At 58.3% G+C, this 13,183-nt stretch overlaps 1 protein-coding gene across 1 annotated transcript in view; it reads right to left on the bottom strand.

Moving 5' to 3' along the window:
* Positions 1 to 3,336: 3,336 nt before the first annotated feature.
* The window catches only part of PPL (periplakin), a gene marked incomplete at both ends in the record, with an annotated part of 40,945 nt that continues 31,098 nt past the window's right edge, over positions 3,337 to 13,183 (bottom strand). Inside the window, 10 exons of the mRNA XM_080703022.1 lie at positions 3,337 to 6,000; positions 7,100 to 7,192; positions 7,651 to 7,767; positions 8,286 to 8,369; positions 9,015 to 9,165; positions 10,354 to 10,547; positions 11,013 to 11,151; positions 11,228 to 11,406; positions 12,581 to 12,738; positions 12,904 to 13,001. Of these exons, the coding sequence (XP_080559148.1) occupies positions 3,337 to 6,000; positions 7,100 to 7,192; positions 7,651 to 7,767; positions 8,286 to 8,369; positions 9,015 to 9,165; positions 10,354 to 10,547; positions 11,013 to 11,151; positions 11,228 to 11,406; positions 12,581 to 12,738; positions 12,904 to 13,001 (3,877 nt within the window). The remainder of the gene's footprint in view (positions 6,001 to 7,099; positions 7,193 to 7,650; positions 7,768 to 8,285; positions 8,370 to 9,014; positions 9,166 to 10,353; positions 10,548 to 11,012; positions 11,152 to 11,227; positions 11,407 to 12,580; positions 12,739 to 12,903; positions 13,002 to 13,183) is intronic.

The raw sequence follows: 13,183 nt of genomic DNA, 5'->3' as shown, positions 1-13,183 counted from the left end.
GGTCTCAGCGGACGTTCACTGCACTCTTCTCGCCTGCTGGCTGGCTTCTGGAGCGGCGTGAGTTCCAGCTGGAGCTTCTTAGCACTGCTGACGTGCCTCCAACGAAGGGGCAGCTCATGCTGTCCGTGAAGCGCTCTCTGACCCGGTGCTCGGGGCCTCGCGCAGCTTCGCCCCTGGACAGGCGTCGGGGGTAGGCACCTGGGCTGGGTGCACGCTGGGCTGTGCTGGGAAGCATGGCTACGAGCCCCAGTGGCAGATCAGTCGGCACAGCTGTATTCTAGATCTGCCCCAGCCCTGGCTTTTTGGTCCGAGTACCTCATGGTACCTCCCTACTGGTCAGGGGCTCCCTCTGGCCACAGCAGGATCCCTGGATGGTCACAGTGCCCGCCCATCCCCAAGCTGTGTGCTCAAGAGGACAAGACCCGGGCCAGAGTCACGGGTGGGAGACCTACCCTGTCTCCTTGCGAAATACTAAGAACACCTAATGTGTGCTCTTTGTGGGGGGCCAGTTTCTCCTCTGAATATGACAATGAAGCTCTTATAGAGAAAATACCTTTATAGACTCAACAATTGTGGTAGAATTTTTAAAGACCTATCTTGGGCTCAGTTTTCATCATTACCATCAAATGCATTGGATAGAATGGACTGCTCTTCACGCATCACATTATAGGAAGACATAATCCCAGTGCCTTTATGGTGGAGCAGAATTTGACAGCACGTCCATTCAGCCCCTGAGTGGATCTGAAATGAAGATCTTTTTTAAAGATTTGTCTGTATTTAAGACATAGCCAGTTTTGAGTTTTTTACGGTTGCACATCATAACCTGTGCCCTCCTGACTTGAAGGTCATCTGAGTCTCCCAAATCCCAGGTCTCAGTTGAGCCAGGGCTCACATTCTGTTTTTCTAGAATTGGTGCAGGTGGACTACAGAGGAGCCCCAAGCCCTCGGTGTCTGAGGGTTCCGTGTCACAGGTAGACATTCCGTTTGTCTTATTCTTAGAAGTCCTTAGCAGAGCTGCAGAAGCAGGCCTCTGTGAAGTGTCTGCTGTGTGGAATAGGCCTTGAACAAGTGCCGGGGCTCTCCAGGCAGTGGGGTTCTGTGCTGATTGGGGTGATGTACGGAGGAGTTAAGAGTGGATCCGGGACGGATGAGGACGGTCCCTGCAGAACTGCTGGTACCGGGCTGTCATACTCAACCGGAGGCCGCTTCACAGGCGCTCTGAGGGCCCTTGCCCGTCCTGTGAGTCTGCCGCAGGGCGAGTCTGACAGCCGGGCCGAGCGAGTTCAGACGTGCCGAGACTCACGAGCATCCTCAGCGTGTGCACCTGGGGGACACGCGGGAACCCTTTTGGCTCCTGATCCCCAGGGTGTGATGCTCAGTCACTCCCAGTTCCCGTGGAAGTTGGCGCCCTTCCTGCTTTCCTGGGAGCAAGACCTCTGTCGGCTGCTGGCCCGGCTTCTGCTCTCTTTTGTATGTAGAACCAACCTGTTTCACATTGGGCCACATGGATTCCTTAACCCTTTATTAGATATATTTTTTGCAACTTGGATTCCAGTTTGTTTACAGAATAGTCTTAGGTAGTAGCAAAAGAGCCAAAGAAGAGATTTGTATAGCTGAGCTCAAAGCCGAGCCGAGGCCGACAGCGCAGGCTGAGCAGTGGGAACTCTCCAGGCTCCTCTGCCCGTGAACATCGGGTCCAGCCCCAGCCCCTCCTCCCCCTCTGGTGCTCCCTCCTCCCCGTGTGCCACTGAGTGTGCAGCTGGAGCAGGATGCCCTCGTCCTTAGGAATCTAGTGATGCCTCTTGCCTCAGGGAAACGTTTCTTTGATGGGGAGTTTGAGATTTCTTTTCCTTGTTTATGCTTTATTTGTGGTCATGAAAGAGTGAGTGATGTACACAGCCATGGCGAGGCGGCTCTATGGCCCGGCTGCAGCGGAAGGTGGGGCAGAGCGCGCTCAGGGGTCTGCAGGGCTTTCCTTGGCGGGCAAAAATCTGAGAACTTTCCAGACATGGCCGTTTCTTTGGTGTGAGAGGGGCTGTGGCTTTTGTGCAGCAACTATGTTGGTGTTAGGGGTGGTGTGGAAATTGTTAATCTTGTATAAAGCAACTCAATAAATTGTTTCGAGGTTTCCAAAACGTCTTTTCTCATTCTTTTCTTTCTACTGTATTTGCAAGTGATTCTTTCTCCCTTAGGAGCTGGTATGATGATATATCCCTTTTGACTGAAAGCTGGGAAGGTGCAGGAGAAGTAAGGCTCACGTCAAAAGAAAACACACGCCAGGCATGGTGGTGCACGCTTGTAATCCCAGCATTTGGGAGGCTGAGACAGGAGGATCGTGGTATGAGGACAGCCTCAGCTACTTAGTGAGGCCCTCTGCAACTCAGTGAGACCCTGTTTCAAAATAAAGAATAAAAAATAGGGCTGGGGGTGTAGCTCGGAGGTAGAGTGCCCCTGGGTTCCATCCCCAGTACTGAAAAGAAAAAAAAACCACGCTTGCCATGAAATTAGAATCAAGCCACCAGATTTTTATTGTCATGCTATAAATAAAGTTCCCTATTACTCCCCGTTCTCTTACATAATACATGAGACACAGAACCAGAAATTGGTTTGGCGAATAATCAACCGTTTTATATACCTAGATACCAACGAGATAAGCAGGACTTGAAAATGCAGCGAAACTAGGGTGAACAGCAGCGCCACCCACTCTGAGGTCTTTTCCCTTCAGAGCCGCGACAGTCCCTGCGGCCCGTCCTGTGGCTGACTGCGGCCACGGCCACGCCAACACCAGAGGCCAAGCGTCCTTCTGGCCTCTGTGTGCCCTTTTTGGCGTAGAGCGGAGTTCTTTCTCAGAGGCAGTCATTACACATGACAGGAGGGCTGGGGGTGGCCCGGCGACCCCACCCTCTGGTGAATGACAGGCAGGAGGGCGGGCAGGCCTTGGGCCCCGCTTTGCCATGGGGCCTGCTCAGGCCCGCACTGCCCTGAGTGAGTATGTCACTGTGGTCTTGTGCTGTATTAATTTCCAGACATCACATGCGGAGTCTGTTGATGGAGTGTACAGAAAAGAGGGGAAGGAAGGACATCGTGGTTACCGAATTGCTGGAGGTTGGAGCGGCCGTGCACTGAGCGGGAGTGGTGGCTGAGGCAAGATGGCCCGTCTTCAGCCAGGCCTGTTTGCTCGCACGTGGGCTGTATCTGAGCTGCCTGGCCCAGGGGCGTGGACAGAATGCTGAGCTCAGCACAGATTAGGACAGGGAGAAGACCACACCCAGGAGGTCGCTGTGTAGGAGCCAGCGAGCTGTCCGCCTCCCAGAAGAGACGGACGGAGGGCTGGGCCTACTTCTGCCCCGACACCAAGACCGCCAGCTCCTGAATGGACATATCCTTGTTGACGTAACGGTCGTACTGAGCTGGGGTTAGCCTGCCGCTCTGCAGGGCCTCCTCGATAGAGAACTTCTTGCCAGACTTCCTGTCGTGTATCACCGAGGACTCGCCGTTGGGACCCTTCACCGATATCTCTTCCCAGTCGCATTCCTGGCTTCTGAGTTTCACAAACATGTTCCAGTCGATAAGCCTCGCCCGGTGGGCCTCCTGCGGGGACAGCTCGCGGCCCGTGTCGGGGTCGATCACCACAATGGAGCGCCGCAGGTGGTTTTCCCTCTGCTCCCTCTTGACGGACACAGAACCCAGGCGCTTCTGCAGCTCGTCGATCTCGAGATCTTTGTCCTTGGACAGTCTCTTGAGGTCATCCAGTTCTCTCTCCAGGGACCACAGCCTGGAGTTGAGACTGGTCCCCGAGTCCACGGCGGTGGTGTTCCGCAGGTCTCGTGTCTCTGAGGCCGCCATTTCGATTTCTGATTGTAGTCTCCGGGTTTCCAGCTGCAGGTTCTGCCGCTCCATCTGTAACTTGTGGTTTTCTTCCCTCAGGAAGTCCAGCTCCTTGGAGGACTTGGAGTTGTAGAATTCCAGCTCTGATAACCTGGCCTCCAGCTGAGCCACCTCCGCATCGAGCTCCCTTTTGCTCCGGCTCTCCTCTTCCAGGCTCTTCTTGAGCTTCTGGATCTCTTGCTCCGTGTTTCCCTTCTCCACTTGGACACTCTCGGAGAAGACCACCTTCTCCTTGACCTCAGCCTTCTCCAGGGCGGCCAGCTTCCTGCGCAGGGGCTCAAGCTCGCCCTCCAGCAGCTGCCGCCGGTGCCGCTCTTCCTCCAGCTGAGCTCGGAGCAGGGCGTGCTCCCTGGCCTGCTGCGGGTCCTGCTGCAACACCACCTTCTGCGTGCGGGTCACCTTCTCTCCGGCCTCGGCCTCCTCTTGCTCCAGCACAGCCAGCCGCTGCTGCAGGCGCTGTACCTCCTGCTCGGCAGCCCTGCGCGCCTGCCGCTCACACTCTAGCTCCTCCAGCTGCCGCTCCAGCTCCCCGCGCCGGCACTGCAGCCGCCGCAGCTCCCCACGCAGCTTGTCAATCTGGCGCAGCTCGGCATCGATGCTCTCGGTGAAGGCATTCACCTCAGCCCGCAGGCCCGGCTCCTCCTCGTACTGCACCACCTCCTGGCGCACCACCCTCTCCCTCCCCTGCGCCAGCTCCTCCTCCTTGCGCCTGATCTTCTCTTCCTGGGACGCCCGCTCCGCCTCCAGATCCACCTGCTTCTTCTGTTCTTCTGATAGCTTTGCCCGCAGAGACTCCACCTCTTCTTTGGTTTGGGGGTCTTCCTGGAACTGGAGGATCTCCTGGACCACCTCCCTGGTCTGGACCTGTGGCTTGGTGTCCTTCAGGGCCTGGATTTCCTGCTTCAGCTGGTAGATCTCCAAGTCACACCTTTCAATCAGTCTGGTCTTGTCCACAATCTCCTCTCTGAGCCGCTGGAGCTCCTCCTCGATTTCGGGGTCAGTCGTGTACTTGATGACCTCTTTGGTCACCTCTTTGACCTCCACCTGCGGGCCCCGCTTGCGGAGGGCCTCCAGCTCGCTCTGGTAGCTCTTGAGCTGCTCCTCGGCTCCCCGGTACTTGCGCTCTTGCTCCACCAGCTCCAGGCGGAGATTGGCCACCTCACTCTCTGCCTTGGGGTCTGGCCGAACGATCTCCCGAACCTTCTCCTGCACCACCACTTTGGCGTTCTCCTCCTCTAGGGCCCATATCTTCCGGAGCAGCTCTGTCTTTTCCCGCTGGCTGGCGCGCGCCTTGGCAGCCTCATCCTCATACTGGCGGGTGAGGCCGCTGACTTCCCTCTCCACGGCCGCATCTTTCTCCACCTTGAGCACCTCCTTGACGGTGATCTTGCCCTCAGCCATGGCCCGCTCCTTCTCTAGCCGCCTAAGCTTGGCCTGCAGGAAGCTCAGCTCCTCCTCCTGCCTCTCCCGGAGCTTGCCCTCCCTCTGGTGCTCCTCCTGCAGCTGCTGGTACTCTGCCTCCAGCTGGGGGTCGTTCTGCAGCTTCAGCACCTCCTTCTCTGTGACCTTCTCCTGCACCTGGCTCTTCTCAGCAGCCAGGGCCGCCACGCGCTGCTGGAGGAGCAGCACCTCCGCCTCCCGGGCACCCTTCTGCCGCCTCAGGGTCTCCAGCTCCTCTCGCAGCTGCAGGACCTCGTCGGCCTGGGCCCTGTCAGGCTCGATGCGCAGGACCTCCTTCACCACGTACTCCTGCCCCCCGCCCCCTGTCTCCTGCTCTAGGGCGCGCAGCCGGGGCTGCAGCGCCTCCAGCTCCTCCTGCAGCAGCTGGTTCTTGTGGCGCTCCTCGGCCAGGGTCTGCTGCAGCTGCAGGAAGCTCTCCTCCAAGGCGGGGTCCGGCACCTTCTTCAGCACCTCCTTCCTCACCAGCGACTCTTGAGGCCCCTGATTCTGCAGGGTCCGGATTTCGTCCTGGGTGCTCCTGACCTCACTCTCCAGCTGCTGCCTCCGCTCAGTCTCCTCATCCAGTTCCTTCTTAATCTTCCATGCTTCCTCCCTGCCGGAGCCCGGCTTGCTCCCTTGCACGGCCTCATGGGCCGCTTCGACTTCTGGCTGCTGTCAGAGAAGACAACACGTGGTTAAAGCCAGAACAGACCTGCCGATTGTGTGTGGTACTGGGAACTAAACCTAGAGGCACTCTGAGCTGCAAGGGTCTCACTAAGCTGCCACAAGCCTCTCAAGGTTGCTAAGTTTGCCTGGGAACCTGCGCTCCTCCTGTCTCAGCCTCCCACGTACTGAGATGACAGGTGTGTGCCACTGCACCCGGCCTGGCTAGCACTACTTTCGAGGTGTCCCAACAACTAGGTTCACTTTTTAAAATTAAATGAGGCAAAATATCTCAAAACTGCACAGGAGTCTGAAGTTAAGCCACAGTCTCCCCAGACAGGACAGCTGGTCTTGTCCCTTGGGGTTTCAGTTCTTCCCTCAGCATGTGTATTTTTAGTGTGTGTGCCCTGTGTGTTTGCAAACGGCAGCCTCCTGTTCTGCACTCCGCTGCCTATCACTCTTACTAGAGGGGGAGAATTCCACTCCGGCACAGAGAACACAGCTTCATTACTTGACGGCAGCCCCATCTCCCAATGCAGCGACACGATTTAACCGGCCCACTTGCCTGGGTTGCTTCTAGCTTCCCGCTAGGACAGGCAACTGTGTGTTGCTTGTGTGGACGTGTGTGTGTGTGTGTGTGTGTGTGTGTGTGTGTGTGTGTGTGTGGTACAGGGGCACTCCACCTCCGAACTCCACTCCAACCCTATTTTTTATTCTTTATTTTGAAATAGGGTCTCATTGAGTTGCAGAGCGCCTCACCAAGTAGCTGAGGCTGACCGCGAACCGCGATCCTCCCGTCTCAGCCTCCCGAGTGCTGGGATTACAAGCGTGCACCACCACGCCTGGCTTGATGACAGAATAATTTTAAGAAGAATTTCTTTTTATTTTTCTTTTTTGGTGGTACTGGGGTTCCTGGAAGCCCTTCTACCTCTGGGCTACACTCCCAGACCTATTTTATAATTTTATTTGGAAACAGGGTCTCCTAAGCCAGCACGCGCGGCTGGCTTCGGACCTGCGCCATCCTCCTGTCTCCGCCTCCCAAGTGCGGGGATTACAAGCGTGCGCCACCACGCCCGGCTAAGAAGAATTCCTTACTAAGATGAATTACCTGTCTCAAGAGATGCAGTGCAAACTCCAGGTTCTGCAGCCTCTGTCTGTTGATGGCATGGACTTCCGTGAACTTGGCAGCGAGAGCGGCTTCCTACAGAGTTCAGCAAATGGGAGGCAACAGTGGGTGAGCAAGGGCCTGAGAGCTTGGATGCGGCCTGTGAAGTCTGGCTTCTTGCCCATTCCTACCTGTGTGGTTCCACAGGCTCATCACTGGAGAGAGGTGGACGACCCCAGCCAGGAGGCCCCGGCCTCCCTTTGACCCCAGTGACTGAGCACGACCTCCCACCTCTCTGACCTTAACTGCGTACATGGCTAATGGTATTGACCCTCCACTGCGAGCCTACTGGGGAGCGAGGCGTGAACTCAACCCCACGGCGCTGGCCCACAACCCCACCAGGCTTCTTCCGACGCGTATTAACGTGGCTGCCCTGGAACGAGTTCCTTACCTCTCCCACTGCGCGAGCATCACCGAGGCCTGCGTGCAGCTCCCCCGGGTGCCGGGCAGCCCACCTCTCACCCTTCTCCTGACAGTCGGGCCCCAGAGCTCACCTCCTCCTTCACTTTGGCGGCAGGAGACTGCAGCCTGGCTCTCTTGCTCACGTGGCTGTTACTTCCGTTCTCCAAGTCCAGAAGGGACCTCAGTTTCTCTGCTTCTAGCTCATAGTCCTAGGTGAGAGGGAAGAATGCAGAGCGTGGGTGAGAGCCACCAAGAAGATACAGGAAAACGTGCCCCAGGCCTTCCAGCAGGCTGGGAGATTTCCCATTCTGCTGCTTCACCGAATACCGAACACTGGGCCAAAGGCTGCCTTGTGCTGCCGCCACCCGCCTCAACATTCAACGGGTGATGCCGTCAGGAGCCATCAAGCCGGTGTGCGATATTGGACACTTAGGCCGTTTCTGTTTTGTTTAGTATTGTAAATTATGCTGCATTATTGTGTTTTTTCCTTCAGGATAAATCCCTCCAAAGAGTTTACCACTTCCACCGGTATCAACCGTGATAGGATACTCAACGTCTGGTGCCATGCCGTTTTCCCAAAGGGCTGTGCCGTCCACACGGCTGCCAGCAGCGCCTGAGGGTGAGTAGATCCTCACCCACCCTGCCAGGGCCCGTGCTGCTCTGTCTGCCTCGCTGGGTGCAGAGCGGACCGTGTGGCTCGTGCCTGGGCAGAAGAAACATGGCTCACCTTCACGGCTTGCTGGTACTGCTGGGAATTGGCGTAGACCTTCTGTACTTCCTGCTCCCTGCTTGCTATCTCGTCTAGCAGGTTCTGTAAAACAAGATATTTTAAAAACCCAAAGGAAAAACAAAACTTTATTGATAAAATAGCTGGAGTCCTTAGAGCCTGACGTTATTCTGCTGTAGGGCAAAGCATAATGAGTCGCTTCCTTGTATACATAGTTCACTTCAAAAGGCAACTCTGAAGTCCTGTGAAGAAGAGCCAAGAGATAACTGTCTTTGCCAGGACACAAGCTTTTCTTGAAAGCGTTGAAATGCCAGGTACCACTCAGGTGCCACTCTGATACCATCCTCAGACGACCTCATTTGGTCTTTGACATTTGGTGCTTTGACAGGAGCTTGCGGGGTGGAGCCAGTGTTTGAATCCTGGCCACGGATGCCCGGCTTCCTCACCTCACGCCCCGGGTCCTGTCTGAGGCTTGGAGGAGGCAAGAAGTGGAGCTGTGGGCTCCTGTAGCCATTTACCACGTGGCCACGCCCGTGCTGGGCCCGGGGGAGAGGCCGGCGCGGCGCGCGCATGGCTTGCTCTGAGTTGGGAGCTCAGGTCCAGGGGGGAGGCGCAGCCAGGCCCCTGCGCTGCCCCGTTTCCCACGGGCTGGGCCCCCTCTATGAAGCGCCAGCTGACCTTTGACCCTCCTAGCTCCCCTGTCCCGAAGAGTAGGGGCAGCCATCTTACCTTCTGGTTTTTCAGCTTGGTCTCCACCTGGCTGAGGCTGTCCGTCTCCTGGGGCTCGTAACTGGGGGTGCTGGACAAGAACTGGAGCACTTGGTCATAGCCGCCGCGGTACTCGTCATAGGCAGCCCGGGCACTCTGCAGGCTCTGGGCCCTGCAGGGGCAAAGCTGCTCAGGCCTCTGCACGGCAGGCAGCAGGCCCCACTCACCCTCAGTGTTTAAGGAAGGGGAAAACACGTGTAACCCAAGTGGACAGCCCTAGACATTCACCAGCAGGGAGTTGTGGACATAAGGTGGCGGTGTAGGTCCTGTGTGTGGGTGGGCAGAGGTCCTCCTGCATTGCAGGACCTACCCAGCCAGGAGTCCACAGAGGAGGCCAGGAAAGCGTGCCCGCTCTGAGAGCAAAGGCAGGGCTTAGGAGGGACAGCGGCACTAAACGCTTTCAGCAGAAAGAAAAGAAAAGCTTCCTCGGAGCACAGGAGAGCAAGCTGGCCCTCATGAAAGTCACAGAGAGGAAGTCCAGGAGACGGAAACCCCTGAACCACAGGCTCGGGCGGACTGATGAAGAGAAAGGTGGTGTGGAAGCAGGAGCTGGCCAGGAGCTGGAGCGACAGCTGTGAAGGACCGCCCCAACACATCCGGCAACTGGCACAGAGCACAGAGGTGTTTTGTTTTTGTTTTGTTTTAGTGGTACTGGGGTTCCTGGAAACCCTTCTACCTCCAGGCTACATTCCCAGACCTATTTTATATTTTTATTTGTAAACAGGGTCTCGTAAGCCAGCACAGCTGGCTTCGAACCTGTGCGCTCCTCCTGTCTCCGCCTCCCAAGTGTGGGGATTACAAGCGTGCGCCACCACGCCCGGTGAACGCACAGCTTTTGAAAGACAGATTGCTGACATTAACTCAAGAATGGGTGACCTATGTACGTGAGTCACACAGGTTGAGTTTTTATGCAAAAACCTCACCAGAAAATCCAAAGAAGGGTAAGCCCAAACACTAAACACACACATAAGGGTGAACTCGGTTCTACAGATACAAACAAGCCCAGGAGAGCAGGTGACACCCCTCGTGAGGCCAGCAGATAGAGGTCGGGAGGATGAGAGCAAGCTGTCACGCACGCCCCTTCCCATGTGCCCAGCCCATGGCCACCACTCGCGGCAGGATGCTGGGAGGGCGGCAGTATGTGCACCTGGGGGAGGCTGGCCATTCCATCAGCCGCTGTTGAGTTTCTTACTTTGTACACTTTTATCACAAAGAGGGAACCCGAGAGCAGTCTCGGCGTCGGAGGATGGACACCAGGACACCATTCCGGGATGGGGCCCCACCTGCCGGCGCCCCTCACCTGTGCTCCAGCTGCTGGCGCAGGTGGTCGAAGCGCTGGCCCAGCTTGTGCACCTCGGCCTCCTGGCGCTCCAGGTCAGGGCAGTGCTCCTGGAAGCGGCTGGCCATCATACTCGAGCACTGCTTGACCGCCTGCAGGTTCTGCTCCACCTCACCCAGGAGGGACCTCTGGGCCTGCAGCTCCAAGGCCAGGGCCTGTGGGCAGAGAAGGAGACAGTGGCCCTGTGGCCAACGATCCCAGGAGCCAGGCGACAGTGCCCGGAGCACTGAGGTGCCCAGATCTGGGGTAGGGGCAGGCCTCTGGTGCTAAGGTGGGCAGGTGCATCATGGGCCCAGTGCGGGAGGACAAGAAAGCTGCTCCCTACACCGGGGACCCACCTGCAGGCCCAGCCGGCCAGGGCTGCTCACTGAGGTCCTGAGGCCTGGCTCTTAGGCAGGTCCCTGCTGCTAAATTCCAGCCATGCAGACCCCCGCCCCTTGGGGCAGCTGGCACTGGAGCCATGGGCCTCCATTTGTAACTCCCAGCTTGGCATACTGTAGGCATTGGAAGGGGCAGAGAGAGCTGCTGGGGCCTCTCGGGGCCTCGGCCCCTCCTCTGTCTCGAGGCCAGGGACCTCACCCAGCCCAGGGAAAGGCTCCCAGGCTTGCGCCCTGGCTCACCTCCAGCTCCTGCCTCTTGCTGTCCAGGACACAGCCGCTCTCAGGCACCGTGTCGTCCTGGGTGAGCCGGGTCTCGTACGTGGCCAGCAGCTCCCGGCCCTGCTGCAGGTTCGTCTCCAGGCGGTTGGCCACATCAACCCTGAGGACACAGGTCAGGAGTTGGGGGTGGCTCTATGACCCTGCCCTCCCCTCCCCACTGTCCCCCAGCCACCCACTTCTCCTGGGCCGAGTCCAGCAGCTGCACCAGGCGATCGTATTTCTGGTTGGTCTCCTCTACCCGGGTTCTCAGCAAGGGTGTGGTGCCACTGCCCGGGAGGGCCTGGACAAAGGCCTCACACTCGGCCGTGCTCCGCGTCTTCTCGGGCTCGATCCGCAGTAGCTCATTGGTGATATTCTGTGAGGACCAGGAACGGTGGGTCAGCCACAGCCTGGCAGCCCCCTCCCCAAGGTTGTACCCAGCATGGGCACAAAGGGTCCCACACTCCGAGGACGGTGGGCATGGCTGGGGAGGCCCGACCCAGTGGTTTGCATCTAAAACAAGCACCCTACAGAGCCCCGATGCCTGTGGACTGAGAGCGGTAGCGCTGTAGATGTGAAGCAGGCCATCACTGAGCACCCGCTGCCCAGAACGCCTGGGCGGTGCCACGGAGTCTGGGGCAGCCCTACAGAGGTACCCAGCAGAGGTACTGTTACTCTCCCAATCGCGGTGAGGGGACCACGACTCCAGGGAGCTGAGGAAGGGATGCAGTGGGCCCAAGCCACGGCACCTCCACTCCTCACCTCCGCACCCACATTCCCTGGGCCCCAGCTTGCCATCAGGCCACGCCAGGGGCCCCTGCGCCTCTCTGAGCCCACACTGTAAGACAGGAGTGAGGGACACGCCACAGGGAGCTGCCATGCTGGCAGAAAGGGGAGACACGGCGAGCGCCTACCCCGCACTCTGTTCTCCCGCCAGCCCCCAGGTCACTTTGGAAACTGAGGCTCTCGGGCTTCAACAACACATCTCAGGGTAGGTAGTGATCTGGCTCTGAATTTGCGGAACCCGCACGTATCCCTGCCACATTTTTTGGGTTTTTTTTTTTTTTTTTTTTTGGCAGTACTGAGGATGGAACCCCAGGGGCATTCTACCTCCAAGCTACATCCCCAGCCCTATTTTTATTTTTTATTTTGAAACAGGGTCTCATTGAGTTGCAAAGGGCCTAAGTAGCTGAGGCTGTCCGCAAACCGCGATCCTCTGGTCTCAGCCTCCCAAATGCTGGGATGACAAGCGCGCCCGGCTGCACAGCCTCTTGCTCAGCCTGGACCCACTAGGAACCGGTCGTCGTGGTCATGGTTAAGGCTGCAATGCCAGGCAGCGGTCAGGCTATGCAGAGGCAGCACCTGGGTCCTGTCTGCTGTGGACAGGTCTGGGAGCACCTGGGCTAGCCACCTCCTTGGAGCCCGGTCCTTGGTCCAGGAGCAGCTGACCACCTCCATGACTCAGGACCATGACTGGCTACTGTGCCAGGCTGTCATCGAGCACCTGCACCCCGAGCAGGGGCCCAGCCCGTGCCCTAGCCTGGCGGTACCTTGAGGTCCTTGGCCCGCTCGGCGCTGTCCTGGACGGCCCGGCCCTGCTCCAGCGGTGGCCGCAGGATCCCTGTGACGGCCTTCTCCTGGCGTTCCAGGTCACGGGCCACCTTGTCCAAGCCGGCCAGCAGCTGCCGCCCCTGCAGGTCAGAGGCATCTGTCGGAAGATGGATGCAGAGTCAGGAGTGCCCGTGGGCTGCACGAGACCAGGGAGGGAACCTCTGGGGCTGGCCCAGCCTCCCACTCCCCCAGGGCCAGCCCCTGCCACCCCGTGCACAGCACAGATGCTGGCCCCAGCCCTTGGCAGGCCGCCGGCACTGACCTCCAGAGTTCTCTGTCTTCAGCACCTCGTGCCGCTGCTGGAGGGCGCGCTTGTTCCCAGCTGCCTTCTGCCGCACGCTCCGGTACTGGCTCTCCAGGCTGTGACAGTAAGAACACACTGGGGCCCTGGCAGCACAGCTCCCGCCGCTCCAGAGGCACGACCCAGACTCGCCACGCGGCTCGGCACCCTGCCTCGCCAGGGCTGTGAGCCTCAGCCAGGAGGCCGAGGCAGGAGAATCCAGCGCTCAAGGCCAGCCAGGACAACGTAGTGAGGCCCTATC

The sequence above is a fragment of the Muscardinus avellanarius genome, assembly GCF_963383645.1.
Source record: "Muscardinus avellanarius genome assembly, chromosome: 10".
Taxonomy (NCBI): Eukaryota; Metazoa; Chordata; class Mammalia; order Rodentia; family Gliridae; genus Muscardinus; species Muscardinus avellanarius.
This window is presented reverse-complemented; position numbering and strand designations above follow the sequence as displayed.